The sequence below is a fragment of the Giraffa tippelskirchi genome, chromosome 3 (genome assembly GCF_054371585.1).
Source record: "Giraffa tippelskirchi isolate mGirTip1 chromosome 3, T2T-mGirTip1v1.2.pri, whole genome shotgun sequence".
NCBI lineage: Eukaryota > Metazoa > Chordata > Mammalia > Artiodactyla > Giraffidae > Giraffa > Giraffa tippelskirchi.
The window spans coordinates 36,419,779-36,440,456 of record NC_137277.1 but is presented as its reverse complement, the minus strand read 5'-3'; the positions used below and the strand labels follow the sequence as shown (position 1 = coordinate 36,440,456).

At 51.1% G+C, this 20,678-nt stretch overlaps 2 protein-coding genes across 17 annotated transcripts in view; one reads left to right on the top strand and one right to left on the bottom strand.

Moving 5' to 3' along the window:
- PELP1 (proline, glutamate and leucine rich protein 1) overlaps positions 1–20,678 on the top strand; it is a 50,768-nt gene that overhangs the window by 6,758 nt on the left and 23,332 nt on the right. For 2 of the 6 annotated variants that reach the window (XM_081578881.1, XM_081578880.1), the window contains exons 3-4: positions 5,645–5,842; positions 13,668–13,753. The exons of 1 other annotated variant lie outside the window; for it this stretch is intronic. Coding sequence is in view for 1 of the 5 variants with exons in the window: in XM_081578879.1 (XP_081435005.1) it covers positions 5,780–5,842 (63 nt within the window). In the remaining 4 variants the exon portion in view is untranslated. Of the gene's footprint in view, positions 1–5,644; positions 5,843–10,526; positions 10,778–12,064; positions 12,145–12,596; positions 12,731–13,667; positions 13,754–20,678 lie in introns of those variants that run through there. 3 more of the 6 variants (XM_081578882.1, XM_081578883.1, XM_081578879.1) reach the window with 3 other exon arrangements.
- ARRB2 (arrestin beta 2) lies at positions 7,211–15,768 on the bottom strand. 11 transcript variants are annotated; one of them, XM_081578893.1, is made up of 16 exons: positions 15,657–15,768; positions 12,527–12,557; positions 11,872–11,932; positions 11,714–11,758; positions 11,235–11,490; position 11,166; positions 10,948–11,007; positions 10,504–10,571; positions 10,258–10,393; positions 9,949–10,033; positions 9,605–9,677; positions 9,197–9,334; positions 8,397–8,480; positions 8,222–8,301; positions 8,056–8,110; positions 7,211–7,766 (listed from the first exon to the last, which is right to left on the bottom strand). In XM_081578893.1, the coding sequence occupies exons 1-16, from the start codon at positions 15,677–15,679 to the stop codon at positions 7,673–7,675; spliced, it is 1,290 nt and encodes a 429-aa protein (XP_081435019.1). In that variant the 5' UTR covers positions 15,680–15,768; the 3' UTR covers positions 7,211–7,672. The 11 variants fall into 11 exon arrangements, with proteins under 11 accessions (XP_081435019.1, XP_081435018.1, XP_081435020.1 ...); XM_081578892.1 differs by lacking the exon at position 11,166 and having other exon boundaries at positions 8,056–8,143; positions 11,294–11,490; XM_081578894.1 differs by lacking the exon at position 11,166 and having other exon boundaries at positions 11,294–11,490.

Genomic DNA, 20,678 nt, shown 5'->3' with positions numbered 1-20,678 from the left:
AACCATGAGGGAAGGAATACATTGAGCAAAAAGGTTGAAGAGCAAGTGAGAAAATTAGAGAATCAGTCCAGGGGCTTAAATTCTGTAAGAGAACAAGGTAAAGGGGAGGAACAGACATGTGTTTCCAGATGAAAAGGGCCCATTAAGTGACTAACATCAAGGCACATCATAAAATGTCAGATCACTAGTCTCAGAAAAGGAGGTCTTGCAAAAGCTTCTAGAGAAAAAACAGATCAGCAGTCAGAATGGCGCTGAGCCTCTGAACAGTAACACCCTGCACCAGTGGAGCAGTGCCTTCAACATTTTGGGGGAAAGTGGTTTCCAGCCTGCAGTTCTCTACTGAAGCTGTGCTTCGGAGAGGCTGAAAACGCAGTGGCTCAACCAAACAGAACTTAATTTTTTCTCAGAAAACAGTTCATTGTGGGTAGTTCAGTATTTTCCACAAATCAGACAGAGACCAAGGCTAGCAGTGCAGCTCTTCCATCCTTTAGGCTCTTATGCCCAAAAGTATGGTCTTATGGAACTTCCCTGGTGGTCCAGTGGCTAAGTATTCCTTACTCCCAATTCAGGGGGCCAGGGTTCCATCCCTGGTCAGGGAACTAGATCCCACATGCCTCAACTAAGAGTTCACATGCCACAACTAAAGAGCCCGCATAGTCACGGCATAGTCAAATAAATATATTAATTAAAAAATCTGTTTTTTTAGGCCATAGAATTGGCATTACCTAGATGCTTGTTATAAAAGCAGACTCTCAGGCCCCGCCAAGACCCACTGCATCAGTATCTGTGTTTGAAGATCCCCAGATGCTCTGTGTAAACAGCAAACATTGAGAAATACTGCTCTGGGGCGTTGCTGTCTGCAGTGTCATAACTGGATTGCTGCCATCCATGGATCGCAGCTGGCAGGAAGGCAGAAGAGAAAGTATGGAGGAGGCACACCTGTCTCAGAGGTCTGGCCATGGAGTGGCTCATGTAATTTTTACTCACATTCCTTTGAAGAAAACTCAGTCATGTGGTCTCACATCAGCTCCAGGGTTTGGAGAAATCCAGTCCTTACTTAGGTGGTTGACTATCAATATTTTTCTAGCACCATGGGAGAATAGATGAGATTTTGGGGGATATCTAGACTGTCACAACAGCTCAACTATCAATAACAAAGACAGAATAAGGACATTTTGATATGTACATGGTCTCAAGTACAGGGTCTCAAGTTTGTCTCCCAAGTATGCCTCTCAGGAGATAACTAGAGTTAGACCCAAGTTAGACGGCTCTTGGAGAGATTTTTTTTTTCAAGGAGACAGAGGAGATCACATCTGTTTTGTTTTGAATGAATTGAGAGGATACATAGATTTTTTGGAGGAGAATATAGTGCAGAATTAATGATAAATTCAGAGAATAAGCAACTTTTAAAAATGACAGTTGTTCAGGGAAACCAGTTGTGCAAGTAGAGAAGGGTAATCAGAATATACCACATAGTGCAGGTCCAGATAACATTTGCAATAAATCCTGAATGTTGACAATGCTCTTGAGAGGGTATCCCATGCTGGAGCAGTGGGGATGGTGAAAGGCGCTCAGACTTCACCTCACATGGCAGGAAGCATGAAGAAGTAGCAAAATAAACATGTTTGGAAGTATGGAGTAAATACCAAAAGAAACATCTAGATGAGGTGAGAGTAGTTGCCTCTGAGGAGAAGAAAATTGGAGAGAAGGAAGGGGCTTACTTCTTATTGTGATAGGCTTTGTAGTTGTATGTGACTCCCACTGTGTGGATATACAGCTTTGAAAATAAAAATTAAATGAACGTGAAAAGTGAGAGAGGAAAACCTCGAGAAATACTTTACTGTGAAAGAGCCCCAAGTGTGGAGGAATGTTTTTTTCTTTGGGTTTCTTTCTTTTTCTCTCCCTTCTTTCTTTCCTCCCTTCTTCTCTCCCTTTCTTCCTTAAATGAAAGAGACCTGTGCAGGTTTATTTACCATGGAGGAAAAATCAGTAGAGAGAGAGGCAGAGGTTGAAGAGCTGGGGGCGTTTTGCTGAATCAAGGTCTCAGAGGAGTTGGGAGGGGAGTGATCTGAGCACAGATGGAGGGATTAGCCTGGCCCGGGAAGAGGCTTGTTAACTTGGGTGGTGTAGGAGAAACAGTGTCAGTGCTTGTCGGTAGGAGATGGGATTCATTTATCCCTTAGAGCCTAATCTCTGTGAAAAGCGGGGGAGAAATCACTCTGAACGTGAGAAAGGTTTGGAAAATTAGTGAGTAGGGTGGGAGAAGGAGAAAGGAGGTGACCAGGGACATGGAGGGGAGGAGGACTGGGAGTTTTCAGGTATTGAGGGCCCAGCTGAGGTTAGAAGCTATAAGTTTGTAGTGGCCGAGATCCGTACCCATCACTTAGCATGGTGTTGGCACCTAGGATGTGTTAAAAATATTTGTTGAGAGACTTGTGATTAAGTCCCCTGTCCAGTGGTTAAGACTCTGGGCTTCCAGCGCAGGGGGCTCTGGTGAGAAGAACTAAGATCCCACATGCCGCACAGCATGGCCAAAAAAATGTGATGAATGAACAAGTAACTGTGATTGTGCGATTTTTCTCTGGCAGTGCCTCAGCAACCCTTGTTGGAGCGGAGAAGGGTGAGGTGTTGGTTAGGCAGAGCCAAGGGTGGGGCTTGAGAGTAGGTTTTGTGAAAGGAGGAACATTTGAAGCTGCTGAGATGGTGGTTGATATGATGATCTTGAAGTTTTGTCTGGAAAGAAAAGGAAGTGTTAAATTGTGAGAAAGCCGAAGGGGCAAGAGTTTTGTGATAAAAAACCAAGAAGCTATTAAAAAAAAGTGATTGTACCTGACTATATATCACAATTTAAAATTCATGAGTTTTTAAATTGTAATGTATAGTCAACAATTTTGTTGTTTAGTTGGTAAAGTTGTGTCTGACTCCTTGCGACCCCAGGGACTGTAGCCCACCAGGTTCTTCTGTCCTTGAGATTCTCCAGGCTCGAAATGGTTGCCATTTCCTTCTCCATGGGAGCTTCTTGACCCAGGGATCGAAAAGATGCTCACCCTTTTTTCTCTCATTTAAAAAAAATTTTTTATAGGAGTGTAGTTGATTTATAATGTTGTGTTAGTTTCAGGTGTACAGAAAAGTGATTCAATTATATATATATATATATATATATATATACTTTAAAAATGTATATACTTTTTTATATGTATACTTTTTTGGGGCTACATCCTGCACTGCAAGAGAAATTCCTGTATCCTTGTTGTTTAGTTGCTAAGTCATGCCTGACTTTTTTGCAACCCCATGGACTATAATGTGCCAGACTCCTCTGTCTGTGGGATTTTCCAGGCAAGAGTGCTGGAGCAGGTTGCTGTTTCCTTCTCCAGGGGATCTTCCCAACCCAGGGATTGAACCTATGTCTCCTGCATTGGCAGGTGGATTCTTTACCACTGCGTCACCTACGAAGCCTATATATACTTTTTCAGATTCTTTTCGATTATATTAGGTTATTACAAGATACTGAGTGTGTTCCCTGTGCTATACATCAGGTCCTTGTTGGTTATCTGTTTTATATATAGCATTGATGCTCACCCTCTTGACCCATCAATTCTACTTTTTCTTTTTGGTTGTGTTTTGTGGCTTGTGGGATCTTAGTTCCCCCGCCAGGGATTGAAAGCGGACCCTCGGCAGTGAAAGCGCAAGGAGTCTTAACCACTGGACACCCAGGGAATTCCCCCACCAATTCTAGTTTTAAGAGTTTGTTCTACATATGCACTTTGCATGTGAAAAAAGACATATCTTCAAGGATAATTATTGTAATAGTGTTTGAATTAGCAAGAGTAGACATCCTTCATGTTCATCGATAGACAACTGAAAAGTAAATGACATCTAGGAAATGGAAGCCAGGCAACTCTTTAAAGCAATGAGGGAGATCTAGGGACTTCGATGGTGGCCCAATGGTTAAGAATCTGCCTTCCAGTGCAGGGGGCGCAAGTTTGATCCCTGGTCAGGGAACTAAGATCCCACACGCTACAGGGCAACTAAACCCTGTGTATTGCAACCTATGTGGCTTGTGGGATCTTAGTTCCCCCGCCAGGGATTGAAAGCGGACCCTCGGCAGTGAAAGCGCAAGGAGTCTTAACCACTGGACACCCAGGGAATTCCCCCACCAATTCTAGTTTTAAGAGTTTGTTCTACATATGCACTTTGCATGTGAAAAAAGAGCCCATGTGCCACAACTAAGGCTTGATGCAACCAAATGTATAAATACATGAAAATAAATAAAGAATGAGATAGATGTATATGGATTGCTAAAGGAATGTTCTTCTAGCCGCATGACTAAGGGAAAAAAGCCAGGTGTTGAAGAGTGCATAGTATGCTGTTCAGTTCAGTTCAGTTCAGGTGCTCAGTCGTGTCTGAGTCTGAGTCTTTGAACCTCAGCATGCCAGGCCTCCCGGTCCATCACCAACTCCCGGAGTCCACCCAAACTCATGTCCATTGAGTCGGTGATGCCATCCAACCATCTCATCCTCTGTCGTCCCTTTCTTCTCCTGCCCTCAATCTTTCCCAGCATCAGGGTCTTTTCAAATGAGTCAGCTCTTTGCATCAGGTGGCCAAAGTATTGGAGTCTCAGCTTCAACATCAGTCCTTCCAGTGAACACCCAGGACTGATCTCCTTTAGGATGGACTGATTGGATCTCCTTGCAGTCCAAGGGACTCTCAAGAGGCTTTTCCAACACCACAGTTCAAAAGCATCAGTTCTTCGGCACTCAGCTTTATTTATAGTCCAACTCTCACATCTGTACATGACTACTGGAAAAACCATAGCTTTGACTAGATGGACCTTTGTTGGCAAAGTAATGTCTCTGCTTTTTAATAAGCTGTCTAGGTTGGTCATGGCTTTTCTTCCAAGGAGCAAGTGTCTTTTAATTTCATGGCTGCATTCACCATCTGCAGTGATTTTGGAGTCCCCCCAAATGAAATCTCTCACTGTTTCCACTGTTTCCCCATCTTGCCATGAAGTGATGGGACCAGATGCCATGATCTTAGTTTTCTGAACGTTGAGCTTTAAACCAACTTTTTCACTCTCCTCTTTCACTTTCATCAAGAGGCTCTTTAGTTCTTCGCTTTCTGCCATAAGGGTGGTGTCATCTGCATATCTGAGGTTATTGATATTTCTCCTGGCAATCTTGATTCCAGCTTGTGTTTCTTCCAGCCCAGCATTTCTCATGATGTACTCAGCATAGAAGTTAAATAAGCAGGGTGACAATATACAGCCTTGACATACTCCTTTCCCTATTTGGAACCAGTCTGTTGTTCCATGTCTGGCGCTAACTGTTTGCTGTTATCTGTATTTAAAATAAGGGAGAAATATGGATTATACGGGCATGACTGTGTCTGAAGAATGTCTTTGGAAGAATAATCAAGGAACTGGTGATACTGGCTGCCTCTGGGAATGAGAAATGGGAGGCTGGGGATCAAGGGCAGGAGGGAGGCTTCTCTTCCCTGCAGTTTTTTTTTTTTTAAACTACGTGCATGTTTCACTTAAAAGCATTAAAGATGTTTTTAAGCTAAAAGAAAAAAGGCCTTGTTTCTCAAACTGTATTCTAATTCAAAATCCTGATTCATGGATTCTTCTTGGGACTAACTGAATCAGAATCGGGGAAGGTGGAAGCCTAGGACTCCGTGTCTTTATCGTGCACCCCAGAGGATTCGGATTCACCTGAAAAGCTGTGAGGTCTACAGGCCAAGAGCTCCAAGGTCAAGGAGCAGGTTCCCGGGAGTCAGAGGGATGATGGCAGTTTCTCCGCATGAAAACGACCAGGGTGTGCAAATAGACTGCTACTGTGGAGAGGTAAGCAAGGTCACTGGCATTCTGGGGGCACTTAAAGCCTGTGGGTAAATCACGATTTAATTAGGTTTCATGAGCCGTGTGCGTGCGTGAATGCTTTGTCATTGTCTGACTCTGTGACTGACTGTGACCCCATGAGCTGCAGCCTACCAGGGTCCTCTGTCCATGGAATTTTCCAGGCAAGAGTACTGGATTGGGTTGCCATTTCCTCCTCCATGGGGATTGTCCCAACCCAGGGATCGAACCCGCATCTCCTGCATTGGCAGGCGGATTCTTTACCACTGAGCCACTAAACGCCGGTAGGAGGGGCCCCATTGCCTCACCGGCCTCCTCTGGAACTACTTTGCCCCAGGATGTCTCTGTCCCAGTCCCTCTGGCCTCTTTCAGCCTCTGAAATGTGCTCTGTTCCCGCTGCCCTCACACATGGTGTTACTGTTGCCTGGGATACTGGCCTCCTCCTCATCTTCCAGGGCTCTGTTCCAAGGTCACCACCACCTCCAGGGAGATAGTCTCTAGCCCTCGCCTTAGTCAGAGCTCCCTAGCTGCTGCGTTTCTCCTTCGGAGCAGATATTGTAATGATCTCAAGTTTGTTTTGATCACTGCCATCCCTGTACTATGCTTAGCACATGATGGGGATTTAAATCAAGGTGGTTCATGGCATGAATGAATGAGCATTAAGAGAAAAAGAAAGGTTGGACTGCAGGAGTGGGAGTGGGTGGTGGGGGTGAGGGATATCGGGAGTATCACTCCCTCCCTCCAGCCCAGCCAGGGGCTTGGGCCGAGCCTGTGGGAGTCCCTGACGAGCGTCAGAGGAGCAGCAGTGGGCTATAGCTTCTTGGACTTGTCCACAGCAGCACGACTGCCTTTGGCTGCCTGAAGCCTCGGTTTCTGTGTGACAGTGTAAGTACCAGGCTCCACAGAGATGTCAGTTGTGTGGCTTCTGCCTGCAGCTGTGGCCCTGCTGAGCCCTAGGAACGGACAGCGGGAGCAGCCACACGGAACAGTGGAAACAGCTGTCAAAACAGGTCACCCTGTGGTTGTGTATGTCAGCCCCAACGGGGACGGGCCTGCCCTGCCCAGCTCCAAGCATCTAGTCTGCAGGAAAGTGAGTTGTTACTCTCTCTGTAAATGAGAGAGTTTGCTCTGTGTCTTTATCAAACTACCTTTGAGTTGGGACTGACCAAATCAAGTTTTTATGTTCACCTTGGGGCACAGGTACAGTTCAGCCATTCCATAAATGTTTATTGACAGCCTCCGGGCCAGGTGCCACGTGGGTGCAGAGAAGGGACTGAGTCCCTACCCACAGCTGACCGTCATGGATGAGCACAATGTGCGCTCCTTAAATGCCACACAGAAAACACACACACTCAGGCCTATTAAAAGGTTTATTTTCTTCCTTAAGCTCAGAAACAACGAAGTGGTTTTGCCCCCCAAGGGGTCTCATCCTGAAGGAATGGGAGGCAGAGATAGTGACAGGAGGGGGTGTCGGTGTGAGGTTGAATGTGGGAGTGCTTCCCCCCCCTTTTCCTACTATCACTCCTCTTCGGCTCCCCCTCCAAAAAATTGAGGTGTGAACACAGCTTGCCACCCACTGGGGGATTGGGGAAGCACAGCCGAAGTCAAAAAATTAATGCCCATGTTCCACAAGAGCTGGGTCCAGTGTGTATCTGGTGGGGATTCGGGGAGGGAGGGAGGGGGAGAGGTTGGTTGAGGAAGCTGCTGGGTGGAGGGGAAGGGAAGAGGGGCTGGGATCCCCCCTCAGTGACAGTGGAAGTCTTGGTCCTGCCCCTACCTCTCCCCCCACCATCCACTTCCTTCTTCCAGCCCCTCTTCCTAGCAGAACTGGTCATCGTAGTCCTCGTCCTTCAGCCCCTTGAGCCGCAGCCGGGCAAAATCCTCAAACACAATGTCGTCGTCTGTGGCATAGCTTGGTGGTAGAGAGGAGGGGTGAGGTGGGGGCCCCAGGCCTCCTCCTCATCCACCTCCCAGTCCCCTCCCCTCCCAGAGACAGAGGTGCCAGAGCAGCCTTGGGACTGGAGATGTTTGCAGAAGGGACAGAGAAGGGGTGGTAGTTGGCAGCTCATGAGCCTAAGTCCTCTCAGTTGGATGTTTCAACCATCCCACCTCCCGAAGAGAAAAAAACGGGGTAGATCTGAATGTTACAGGAATCTGTCCACAGAGTCAAAGCTCGAAGGGGTGGGGCACGAGTCTCTTACTTGGTATCGAATTCAATGAGGTTGGTGTCCACAGGGGCATCTGTTTCAGGAGCAGCTGAGGGGAGGAGAGTTGGGGGGTGGGTGGGTGCTAAAAGGACCAGCTTTCCTCTCTGCTGGCCTTGCTTCAGACCCTCCCTTTGGGGGCTTGGGTGGGTGGCAAGCTCACCTGACTGGGGCCTGGGAAGGGCGATGTGATCATGGGGCTTGGGGTGCATGAGAACAAAAGGCAGCTCCACTGAGACGTCCCTGGGGTTGGGGAAGAGGTGGCAAGAAGAGATGATAACGCAGAGCCAGAGGATACCCCTGCACCCCGCCCCAGGATCCCCCTACCCAGCACTCACCCGCCTCGAGACACCACCAGCTTCACCTTGACCCTGTAGGACACCAGGATCCCCAGCACCTCCTTGTTGGCACCCTCCTTCACGCTGCAATTGGGGGAAGGGCTTGGACCAGAGCCCACTCCTCTGCCCACTGCCCACCCTGGGGCCCCCATGAGGAGGCAGGACTACAGATACCAGCATGCTCATGTCACATAAAGCACGCTGCTGTGGTCCTTCTCATCCCTCTCTCAGTAAAAGCCCAAGTCCTTGCAACCCAGCCACCCTGCACTGTCTTGCTCTCCATCAGCCCTCTGACCCTACTTCGGCTCCCAGGCTGGCCTCCAGGCTTGCTGTGTGTGGTCATGTACAGAGGGGTGGGTGGGGGTGTAATCCAGCCCCTACTTTATGAAGCTGTTGCCCCTAGAGGGCCTGCTTCAGACACCTGGGTGGTCCACCTCAGGGTCTTGGTGCCTGTGGTACCCTCTGCCTGGAGCACTCCTGCCCTGCACATCCACCTCACCTACTCCCTTGGCATCTTCACCCAGAATCTACCTCTGGATCAGGCCTCCCCATCCCTCCCACCACCTTTCCCCTTTATATCTCCCATGTCGGCCTTGCTTTTTCTCCTTAACGCCTGTCACTAAACACGCTACACATTCTGTCCTGTATCTGATTTGTCTGGCCTCCCTCTGAGAACGGGAGAGTTGTGTGGGGTCTGTTCAGTGATAGAGCCCTGGCCCCGGGGACAGAACCTGGCACAAAGCTGCACAGAATGGGTGTCTAGTCTCCTACGCTGCAGCCACCCCCCAACTCCCCCTCACATGGTGCTGGATGCCAGGTTGGTGTCCTCATGCTTGAGCTTCCCGTCCAGGGCGAGGCCGCGCTTCTCCCGGTTGTTGCTGAGCAGGGGGGTTATGGTGTACACCTTACAGAACGTGGAACTGGGCGACACTTGGTCACTGCGGGGTGAGGACAAGAGAGAGAAATTCTGAGGGGGCAAAGGGGCAGCTCCCACCCCCAGCGGCTTCTCCCCCATCACCAGCCCCTCCTCTCTGCGGGCATGGGTCACAGGGAGTAGGTTTTGGCTCAACCTGCTCAAGAAAACGGGCAGCTCAGAGCCACCCTCAGACTGGAGGGAATGCCCTTGTAAGTAGAGACAGTTTGAGAAGAACCACCCATGCCCCCACGTTCCCAGGGCCCACCCTCCCCAGGGCTGCTCTGCTACTCACTCCTGTTCGACCTGAGCCACGGGACACTTGTACTGGGCAGTGCTGAAGAGGCAGATGTCGGCGTACTGTCTCACTGTGGGGGAGGGGCCAGTGCCAAGCCGCTGGGCATGGGGTATGGACAACCCCCTACTTAGCCCCAGACCCAGGCAAGGGCCCCGGCCCCTCTGAGGACCCGCACTGCCCCTTCATCTCATCCCGGGACAGACAGCCTCAAGTCTTTGAGCCCCATGGGTCTCCCAAACTGGGCTCCGTCCTGGGGCTGAGCTGATGCTTGAGGCCACGTTGGCAGAAACTGCCCCCCCCCACCCCCACCATAAGGCCCCCTTCCAACCCCCACCTCCTACCAGAGACTTTGATCTTCTTGACAGTCTTGGTGGAGTTATTGGTGACGTGGACATTGACATTGAGGGGCTCCCCATGGTAGTACAGCTTTTGAGGGGAAGGGGTCAGGTTAATTGGGTGTTTTCACTGGTCCTGTTATTAGCATGCCCCCCTCCTCACCCCCGCCATACACACACAGGGCTGGGCCTCCTCCCAGCCTGTACCCAAGCCCACCCTCAGCTAAGGTGGCCTCCTTTGAAAACATCATCCCTCCCTGTGGTTCCAGCCCTCCCCCCAGGGCCTGCACTGCAGCACCTGCGTCTCCACCCCACCTCCTTGTCCAGCGAAGCCTCAAGGTGCAGGGACCGGTCAGACATGAGGAAGTTGCGTGTGGTTTCAGCTGAAGGCTGGGGGCCGGGTTTCTCTGGGGCAAACTGCACCTTTCGGATCACCAGACGCACAGAGTTCCTGGGGGCAGGGGGTGAGCGGCGAGAGGGTCAGTCCTCAGAGGGTCAGATACTGGCTCCCACCTTCCACAGGGGTCGGGGCCAGGCCCGAGGGGAGGTTGCTTTCCTCACCGTTTGTGGCTTTTCTCTTCTAGTGATTTGGCGCAGAAGGCTCGAATCTCAAAGTCTACCCCGCAGGCCTCAAGGGGGTAGAAAAGGTCACATCTTACACAAGGTCCCTGCCACCACCGCCACTCCCTTCCTTCCTGCTTCCCTCGCCTTGGGCAGGCACTCTTGGTCTGAGGAGCCTAGGGCCTGGGTCTCCCGCCTCTGCCTCCCCAAGGCCCGGCTCGGGTGGGGCTCGGTCCTGGCTGTGCAAGGTGAGCCCTTCTACCCTTACCAGCAGGTCAAGAGCAGGAGGCAGTATCACACAGGGACAGGGGACAGCACCCATTCCACAGGGCCACCGCCACGGGGCACATTTCCCTGCCCCGAGTCCCACCCTGATGTCTCCTCAGCACCCCAGCCCGCCTCGGGTATGCCCCGAGCTCCTGCTGGACTCTGCTCCTCCAGTACCTTCCCTGTGTCCTCTGGGCCTGGCTGCAGGGTGACGGAGCAGGGCAGGTTCTGGGGTATCTGTGGTGGAGGAAAAGAGTTCAGTTCTTCCAGAAAGTCCCCAAATCTTCCTCCCAATCTCAACTTAAGAGAAGCACTGGAGAAGGACTCCTGGGGATGAGAAAGGAAAACGGAGGGGGCCCAGGGAGGAGGCAGAGGGGCTAGGAGTGCAGGGTGACCCTGAAGGGATCTGGGGGTCTAGGGTCCCACAGTGTTACTCCCAGACCTTCTTGTAACAGTTGCCTCACCCCTGCCCCCCAACACAGTCCCGGACCCCTTGCTCTGCAGAGAGTGGGGGCATCCTCACTGTGAAAAAAAAGGGGTGGGCATGCTGGCCCAACTTCCTCAGCAGCCGCTCCTGCAGGCGGGTGGGGGGCCGGGGTGGGTTGGGCGTTGGGGGGAAGGCCTGGTAGTTGGCGATGAACAGGTCTTTGCGGAAGGACAAGCCCAGCACGTCCAGGTCTTCGCGGCCATAGCGGAAGGCGCAGGTGAGGGTCACAAACACTAGCAAGGGAGGGCAAGGCAGGGTGGTCAGGAGCCCCCCTCCCAAAGTCCCCCCAGTTTGTAGCAGCAGCTGCTCCTTCCTCAGCAGCATAGCACAGGCCTGAATCTCACCCCGCTCCTGGCTTTCGCCTCGGCTCCCCTCCTGTCTCCTTGAGGCCCGTCTCAGTGCCAGCCCCGCCTCCCTGACTCCCTTCCCTCAGGCCCCTGGCCTCGGGACCGGTACCTTTGCGGTCCTTCAAGTAGTCCGGGTCCACTAGCACCACGCCATCTGGGGAAGAGGGCACAGGAGCACAGTTCCTGTCAGGGCCTCTCCTCCATTCCTGGGTCCAGGAACTGCCTCCTGTCTCGGGGGACATGATGCTCCCTTCTGGGCATTCTTACCTACAGGATCCACTTTGTCCAGGTGGTCCACAAAGTCCCGCTTGCCCAGGTACACGGTGAGCTGAGGACGCAGAGGGGTCACAGGAAGACTGGGGAGGGGGCTGGCAGGGCTTCAGAGCCCTCAAAAGTGGCTGCCCTGCCCCTGGGCCTTCCAGCCTGGGGTCTCTGAAGGCGTTTCTCTGGGTTTTTGTAGGGTTGCAAGAGGAAAGTGGCGGGCTTTCCCCAGACTAGCCAAACTTGAAGGTTTTTACTGCTCCCTAATATCGTTTCCAGGTGGGTGGGTGTGTCTGTGTGTCCAGGAGAACCTGGCCCTGGGCAGGCGGTTAGAGAGGTTAGAGAGCCTCACCAGATGCCCTCAAGGACCTTGGATAAACAGGCCATAGCCCGGGGGAGGTAGCCTGGCTTGGCCCCTGTGAGGGCTCCAGGCCTGGGCTTCTGGCCCCTCCCCCTGAGTCTCACTTAGGACCCCAGCCTGTCCCCACCCAGCCCTGTGGCTGGCTTAGGCCTTTGTGGCCAGGGGCTTCAGGAGGGAAGGAAGTCAGCTCTTAGCTGTCACAGGAAGTGGGGAGCTTGGGGTTGGGGATCGTCTAGGGGCAGGCCGGGCCTTGTGAGGGCCCAGGGAGGGTCGGGAGGAGAAGCGCTGTGGGGGACTCACCTTGCAGTTAGGACTCGACTTCTTGAAGACCCTAACAAAACAGAAAGGGAAACCCCACTGCCTGCCTCAGACTCAGCAGGGACCCTGATGCCAGGACCTCGTCCCTCCCCAGCCAGAGAAGGCAGAGCTCACCCGAGATTCCCACCTGGAGGCTTTGGGGCTTTACCTAGCTCTATCTCGTCCCACGTCTCCCCAGAAGAACAGGTAACCACAAGTCCTTAATACTCCCAGCATGGCAGCCCCTCCAAGCTGGTTGCCATGGCAACCCCCTTGCTCCACCCTCACTAGTTCCCCTCCTCCCCTGGCAATGGCCTCGGGTTGCCAGAGGAACTGCTCAGGCTCTTCCCAGAGGATCTCCTCCAGGGGGACCTGAATGGGCAGGTTGCAGGTTGTCTGTGTAAGACCTCTCCCTCTTTCCATCTCTGGTCTCCACCTCCCACAAGAACTGGAGTACTGGAAAGAGCAGTGGCTCTCAACTGGTTTCTATTATGGGCAGTTCCTAAGTGTGACCCTGCTCTCCATTAACTTCCAACTGTCCCTGTCTCTGATCTCAGCAGCTTAAAAGGTTATTTGTCTTTCAAGGCCCAGCTCAGATGTCACCTCCTTTAGAAAGTAGATCCAGCCCCACTCTAGTCACTCCCTTTTTTGAGGTTTCTGTCACACCTTGTTTATGCTTTACCTGTAGTATGATAGGGCTTCCCAGGTGGTGCTAGTGGTCAAGAACCCACCTGCCAATGCAGGAGACGTAAGAGACAAGGGTTCGCTCCCTGGGTCAGGAAGATGCCCTGGAGGAGGGCATGGCAACCCACTCCAGTATTCTTGCTTGGAGAATCCCATGGACAGAGGAGCCAGGTGGGGTCACAAAGAACTGGACACAACTGAATGACTTAGCACACATGTAGTGTGATAACGTGCAGTTAGCTGTGTATCATCTATTTCACTAGACTGTGAGCAACAGAGGCCTTATTGATTTAGGCGTCCCCAGCACAGTTCCAGCCATAAGCCAGACACCATGATGCTGCCTAATATTTATTGGGTGAATGGTTCATGCCCTGTAGCGTTGCAAGTGTTTCAGGTGTGTTATTGCATTTAATACTCTTAGCAACCCAGTGATGGAGGTCCTAATATTCCTATTTTACAGGTGAGGAAACTGAAGCCCAGGAGAGGTCAAGTATTTTGCCTGAGGTCACGGAGAGTGTAAATGGTGGAATTCGGGTACAGACAGAGGTACTCTAGCTCTTCATCACTAAATGTACTATCCTGCCTCTGTTCTTGGCATTATGTCTGTTGGAGTGAAGGAGATTTGCTTTCTGGTTGCTGAAATTGTCTAAGCCTGGACTCCACCCACTGCTGGGAGGATGGGGAGATGTCTAGCAACCCCTGTGCCTGGCCACTTGTGGGCCTGTTCTTTGCTGCCCCCCCTTACTCCTACCAATCCACTCTGCCTCATCAGTGATACCCGGGAAGGGTCTCCAGGTAGTAGAAACTGAAATCCTGCCACCTGGCCCATCCACTGTAACAACGTCACATGCCCCTTCTTCCTAGGCGGCCAAGCTATCCAAAGACCGTAAGGCATAGGGTACAGAGGCCCCCAGGTGCCCCCATCCAGTAAAGGAGGGCAGACACTGGTGTGGTGGGAACTAGGATAAGCACCCTATCTCTTGTCCCCACCTGGGGGCTGACTGCTGTGGCAGCCTTCAGCTCTCCCTCCCCTTTGCTTCTGGTTTTCCTCTTTGTCCCAGTGTTTCTTCCTATTAGGAGTCCTTGGCAGAGGGTTGGGACAGCCACAGTCCGTTGGACAACTGGAGTGTGGTTCTGGAGTAATTGCCCTGAAGCAGCTGCAGGGCACCTGCCCTTTGGATCCTAACCCAGCCAACCTCCCGCCGGCTAGGGAGGAGTAAGCATGTGTATACTGAGGCTGGCCAAGGCAGAGTGTTGGGGTGACCTGAGAGGTGCCCAGCGGGTGGGGGGGGCAGCAGAAGCAGATGCCCCTTCACACTTCCTGCTATTCTCTCCATTTCCTGTGGCCCAGAATTTGATGGAGGTGGGAGGAATTGTGCCAAGTCAGCAGTCCCCGTGTGGTCCATCCGTCCCCCTCCCTGAACCACATAACGGAAATCTGGGGCCTCCCTCAAGTCAGCGACTTCCCCTTTTGCTGTGTTTAACCCCTAATCCATGACACCTGTCCTCCCTCTGATCACCTCTCCAGTATCAATTGACTGGGTGCTCTGGAACCTGTGATTTTCTACTCTATGGGTGGGGAGCTGTGGGGCTGGTAAAATGTTTTGCAGAACAAGTGACAGCTCAGAACCAGGTCCCCATTCCTGAGCCTCTCTGGAGAGAAGCAAATAGCCCCAATTTTTTTCCTCTTTTGCTCCTGCTCCCCAGAGACTCAGGCATTCACCCCCGGAGGTGTTGGGTCACAACAGGAAGTGGATTTTGCTAGAGACCAAAAAAGAGAACTCGGGGTGTCAGTGGAAGGAAGGAGCCTCGATTGCACAGAAAACATCCGGGGAGTGGATGGCGTGCCCTGGGCAGATACAACCTCCCCTCACCCCCGGGAAGAGGGATAAGGCCCAGAATTGGGGAGGGTCGCCAAGCACTCTTTGCTCCCCCAAAATGAAGCTGTTGCTCCTAGCAACCCGGGGAGAAAGCAGAAGTTTGGAAACAGAGCCACCCGGCCCTTGGGACCGGTGGGGGCAGCCCGACTGCCTGTGGGGTACTGGACAGGAGGCTTTCAAGTGGCTGGGCACGAGTCTTGGGGGGATCCCGCCTCTGGCATCTAGTCTGCCCACACCCGTCCCCTCCGGGCCGGCCACCTGCTCCTCCTTCCTCTGCCCCTGCAACGCAGGCTGCACCGGAGAACCCAGTCGTCCGGCCCCCCACATCTCTGCGAGAACCCCGATGCAGGTTTCTTGATTTCCTTCAGCCCTCGCTTTCTGCAGGGGCTGTGGCATGCCTTCCCCTCATTATCCTGGAGGACCTAGGCGTGCGGCCCCGGATGGCTGTCCCCTAGGGACCCAGGCGTCCGGCCCCCGAATTCTCTCCCCGGTGTTCCTGTCTGCGGACCGTCCCGGCACCCGCCCGGAGCCGCCGCCCACGTCCCGCCGAATGGCCCCACCTCTCTTACCTGGTCCCGGGTTTCTCCCCCATGGTGCGCGCGCCCGCCGCCCGCCCGGTTCGCGGATAGCTCACAGCCTCCTAACCCGCTGCCAGGTCCCTGCTCCTCCCCGCGCCACTGCGCACGCGCGCCCCCGCGCTCTCTCCACTACCCCCGCCTCTCCTCCCCCCTCCGCCCCAACTTGGATCCTGGGGAACGGAGGCCAGATGCGTCAGCCCGGATCGCGCGCGCCACTGCGCTGCCCGCCCTCTCCTCACAGACACGCGCGGTGATTGGCTCCGCCCGCCCCCCTCCGCCATCCCATCCCCAGCCCTGCTGAGGGATCCCTCCCCAGCGCCCGCGGTCTCTACACCCTGCTCCTCCCGCCCATCTCTCCGCCCCTCCTCTCGCCTTCCAGGAGATTAAAGCATTCTGATTGGCTCCCTGCATCCAGCACCCTGCAGGGGTTCCCTCCCCTTTGTTTGCTTTCTGAGTGGCGTTGGAGGCTACCGGCGTGGTGGGGGCGGTGGGTGAGCTCGAACACAGTCTAGGAAGGAGGATAAGGGGATGCACAGGTGCGTGAGCGGTTCAAGTTGCGTGATGCTCGCCTATTGCGCGCTGCTCACCCCAGAGCTCGTAGCCGTCTTTGGCCCGCCCTCCCACTTCTTTATTGTGGTGTGTCAGCTCCCTCTGGTGTCTCTCTTTGATCTTCACAGGGTTACTTCTCCGAAATTCTCTTACTACTCTTCTCTGTCCATTCATCGAAGTTAACATCCATTCTTGCATCCATCCATCCATACATCTATCCATGTCTATTTTCTGGTAATCACTATACTAGGCAATGGGAACTCAGAAATGAATTAACATCGCCCCTGCCTTCTTCGTATGGTTGAGGAGACATATGAAGAGGTATTATGATTCCAGGAATGCTATAATAGAGGTATGACTCAGAAGACAAAGTGACTCCCAGAGCTTGGCTGGGGGAGAGATGGAGGCAGTGCAGGCTGTCCAGAGGAGGGGACATTTGAGGATAATCTTTCTGAAGAGTGGACAGAAGTTGAGAAAGGGTATTCCAAAGAGAGAGAAAGGCAAGGCACATCCTATTATGAGGTGTTTGTGGGGGTAGAGGGCAGGAGAGAGAAGGCTGAGAAGGATGACTGGAACAGGGTGTGAAGGATTTTGTATAGCAGGTAAAGGAATGAGGCTTCCTAGGTGATGGAGTGGTAAAGAATTCACTTACCAATGCAAGAGATGCGGGTTCAATCCCTGGGTCAGGAAGATCCCCTGGAGTAGGAAATGACAACCCACTCCAGTATTCTTGCCTGGAAAATCCCATGGACAGAGGAGCCTGGCAGGCTACAGTCCATGAGGTCACAAAAGAGTCGGACATGAATGAGCAGGAGCAGCTCAGCAGCTAAAGAAATGAGCCAGGAGCCTCCCCTGGAGGGTGATAGGTGGATCCAGTAGTGGATCTGCTCTTTAAGGCAAGGAGTGGACTGGCATGATGAGACTCCTCCTTTAGGAAGATAATTCTGGGCAGTGTGGAGGGTGAAGGGAGTGGGGCACAACTGTCATAGACTGAAACTAATCAAGGAGAGAAGATGAACAGTAGAATGGAAGAGAGAAGGGGGACCAGGCTGAAGAGTCATTTCTAGGGCAAAATTGAGCAGACTGGGGGAGGATGATGAATGATGGACATTTATGGACTTAAGAAGCTAAGGTATTCTCCTTCTTCCATCTGTTTTCCCATACTCCCCCATCTTCCCCAAATGAGCTGACTTCATTTTTCTCCACTTTTCTGTGCAACAAAAAGTAATGTGCACAAGATTCTGAGATCATCTTTAAGGTCAAATGCAGGCCTTACCAGCTGCCACCTCCCACCTCCAGTTCTCCTACCACCTTCTAAGCTCACCCTTCACCCCCATCAAGCTTTAGCTGGTACATTTCTTTTGGACTCATGAATCATTTATGTCAAAGGGTCATGACCAGAAGGTAATGAGATCTATATTGCTACATATCTAAAGTGATTTTGGAACTGAAAGGCTACGATTTGCATGGCATTACATTTGCTGTATTAAAAAAATACTAATGTAAAGACAACTTTCAGTTCACTTCAGATCAGTTGCTCAGTTGTGTCCAGCTCTTTGCGACCCTGTGGACTGCAGCATACCAGGCCTCCCTGTCCATCACCAGCTCCCAGAGTTTATTGAAACTCATGTCCATTAGTCAGTGATACCATCCAACCATCTCATCCTCTGCTGTCCCCTTCTCCTCCCGCCTTCAATCTTTCCCAGCATCAGGATCTTTTCAAATGAGTCAGTTCTTCACATCAGGTGGCCAAAGTATTGGAGTTTCAGCTTCAACATCAGTCCTTCCAGTGAATATTCAGGACTGATTTCCTTTAGGATTGACTGGTTGGATCTCCTTGCAGTCCAAGGGACTCTCAAGAGTCTTCTCCAACACCACAGTTCAAAAGCATCAATTCTTCTGCGCTCAGCTCTCTTCACCGTCCAACTCTCACATCCATACATGACTACTGGAAAAACCATAGCCTTGATGAGATGGACCTTCATTGGCAAAGTAACATCTCCGCTTTTTAATAAGCTGTCTAGGTTGGTCATAACTTTTCTTCCAAGGAGTAAGCATCTTTTAATTTCATGGCTGCAGTCACCATCTGCAGTGATTTTGGAGCCCAAAAAAATAAAGTCTGCCACTGTTTCCACTGTTTCCCCATCTATTTCCCATGAAGTGATGGGACTGGATGCCATGATCTTTGTTTTCTGAATGTTGAGCTTTAAGCCAACTTGTTCACTCTCCTCTTTCACTTTCATCAAGAGGCTCTTTAGTTCTTCTTCACTTTCTGCCATAAGGGTGGTGTCATCTGCATATCTGAGGTTATTGATACTTCTCCCAGCAATCTTGATTCCAGTTTGTGCTTCATCCAGCCCAGCATTTCTCATGATGTACTCAGCATAGAAGTTAAATAAGCAGGGTGACAATATACAGCCTTGACGTACTCCTTTTCCTATTTGGAACCAGTCTGTTGTTCCATGTCCAATTCTAATTGTTGCTTCCTGACCTGCATACAGATTTCTCAAGAGGCAGGTCAGGCGGTCTGGTATTCCCATTTCTTTCAGAATTTTCCACAGTTTACTGTGATCCACACAGTCAAAGGCTTTGGCATAGTCAATAAAGCAGAAGTAGATGTTTTTCTGGAACTCTCTTGCTTTTTTGATGATCCAGTGGATGTTGGCAATTTGATCTCTGGTTCCTCCACCTTTTCTAAATCCAGCTTGAACATCTGGAAGTTCATGGTTCACGTATTGCTGAAGCCTGGCTTGGAGAATTTTGAGCATTACTTTACTAGCATGTGAGGTGAGTGCAATTGTGCGGTAGTTTGAGCATTCTTTGGCATCGCCTTTCTTAGGGATTGAAATGAAAACTGACATTTTTCAGTCCTGTGGCCACTGCTGAGTTTTCCAAATTTGCTGGCATATTGAGTGCAGCACTTTAACAGCATCATCTTTTAGGATTTGAAATAGCTCAACTGGAATTCCATCACCTCCACTAGCTTTGTTTGTAGTGATGCTTCCTAAGGCCCACTTGACTTCACATTCCAGGATGTCTGGCTCTAGGTGAGTGATCACACCTTCGTGATTATCTGGGTCGTGAAGATCTTTCTTGTACAGTTCTTCTGTGCATTCTTGCCACCTCTTCTTAATATCTTCTGCTTCTGTTAGGTCCATACCATTTCTGTCCTTTATTGAGCCCATCTTTGCATGAAATGTTCCCTTTAGAAAGATATTAAAGAAGGCCAGAAAGAATGAAAGAGATACACCATATAATGGTGGTGGGAAAAACCATCATTTTATAAAGACATAATTTCTCTTCATGTTGTCTGTAAGTTTAATGCCATATCAAAATAACAGACTTTTTTGGAAGGGAACCGAATTTTAAACATAATCAAAAGAATCAACTTTCAAGTGTAGTCAGGAAAATTCTGAAAAACTGGAGTAGAGCAGGCATTTGTCTTGCCAGATAGTTTATTACGTTATGATAATTAAAATAGTGTTATGGGTGCAATCATAATAAATGTAGCAGTGAAACAGAATAGTGTCCAGATACAGACCCATGTGGGGGGCTTCCTCCGTGGCTCAGGGGTAAAGAATCCGCCTGCAGTGCAGGGACTCAGGTTGGATCCTTGGGTGGGGAAGATCCCCTAGAGGAGAGCATGGCAATCTACTCTAGTATTCTTGCTGGGAAAATTCCATGGACAGAGGAGCCTGGCCGGCTGTGGTCCCTGGGGTTACAAAGAGTGGACACGACTGGAAGGACTGAAGCGACTGAGCACGCACGCACAGACTAACGTGGTGTTACTTCAAGTCCATAGAGAACTAATGGCAGATTGACTAGATAGAGTTGGGACAATTGGCTATCCATTTGGGGGGAAAAGTTATATACTTCGCATACCTTAAAGTAAATTCTAAGCAGCTTAAGCGGAGAAGGCAATGGCAACCCACTCCAATGTTCTTGCCTGGAGAATCCCAGGGACGGGGAAGCCTGGTGGGCTGCTCTTTGGGGTCGCACAGAGTCGGACACGACTGAAGCGACTTAGCAGCAGCAGCAGCTGCAGCAAGTAGCTTAAGACCTAACTGCACGGAATAAAACTATTTATTATAAAATAAACTGTATTTATATGTTTGTGCGTAGGCTAATATTAGGAACGTATGCCCATTACTGGAGTAAGGACTTAGGTGGAGGGGGAGTTCCTTTTTTTTACTTTATGCCCTCTTTGTTGTTTGAATTTGTTTTGCAAGGCGAGTGTATTGTATCATTTCTCTCGTTGTAAATGTAGTTGACAGTGTCTGTGATTTCAGACAAGGAGACTACTAGTTCTTCCTTAGGTAGCAGTGATGTCTGCAAGGAAAGTGTCCAGAAGCTCCGTTACATTATTTAGATTCTGGCGCCTTTAGTCCTGACCACGTGCTCTTTATGCCCCACGGGCCCGCCCCCAGTCGGTTCTCTACCCGGCCCATCCGCCCGGCTTTGAGT

What these genes read in the sequence shown, in the direction of transcription:
- ARRB2 (XM_081578890.1), bottom strand. Translation starts at nt 12,760, where the DNA reads ATGCTGGGAGTATTAAGGACTTGTGGTTACCTGTTCTTCTGGGGAGAC. An exon ending in GGACAAAGTGGATCCTGTAG is followed by an intron (nt 11,759 to 11,871) that starts GTAAGAATGCCC and finishes CCTCTTCCCCAG; the next exon opens with ATGGCGTGGTGCTAGTGGAC. An exon ending in GCCCAGAGGACACAGGGAAG is followed by an intron (nt 10,572 to 10,947) that starts GTACTGGAGGAG and finishes TACCCCCTTGAG; the next exon opens with GCCTGCGGGGTAGACTTTGA.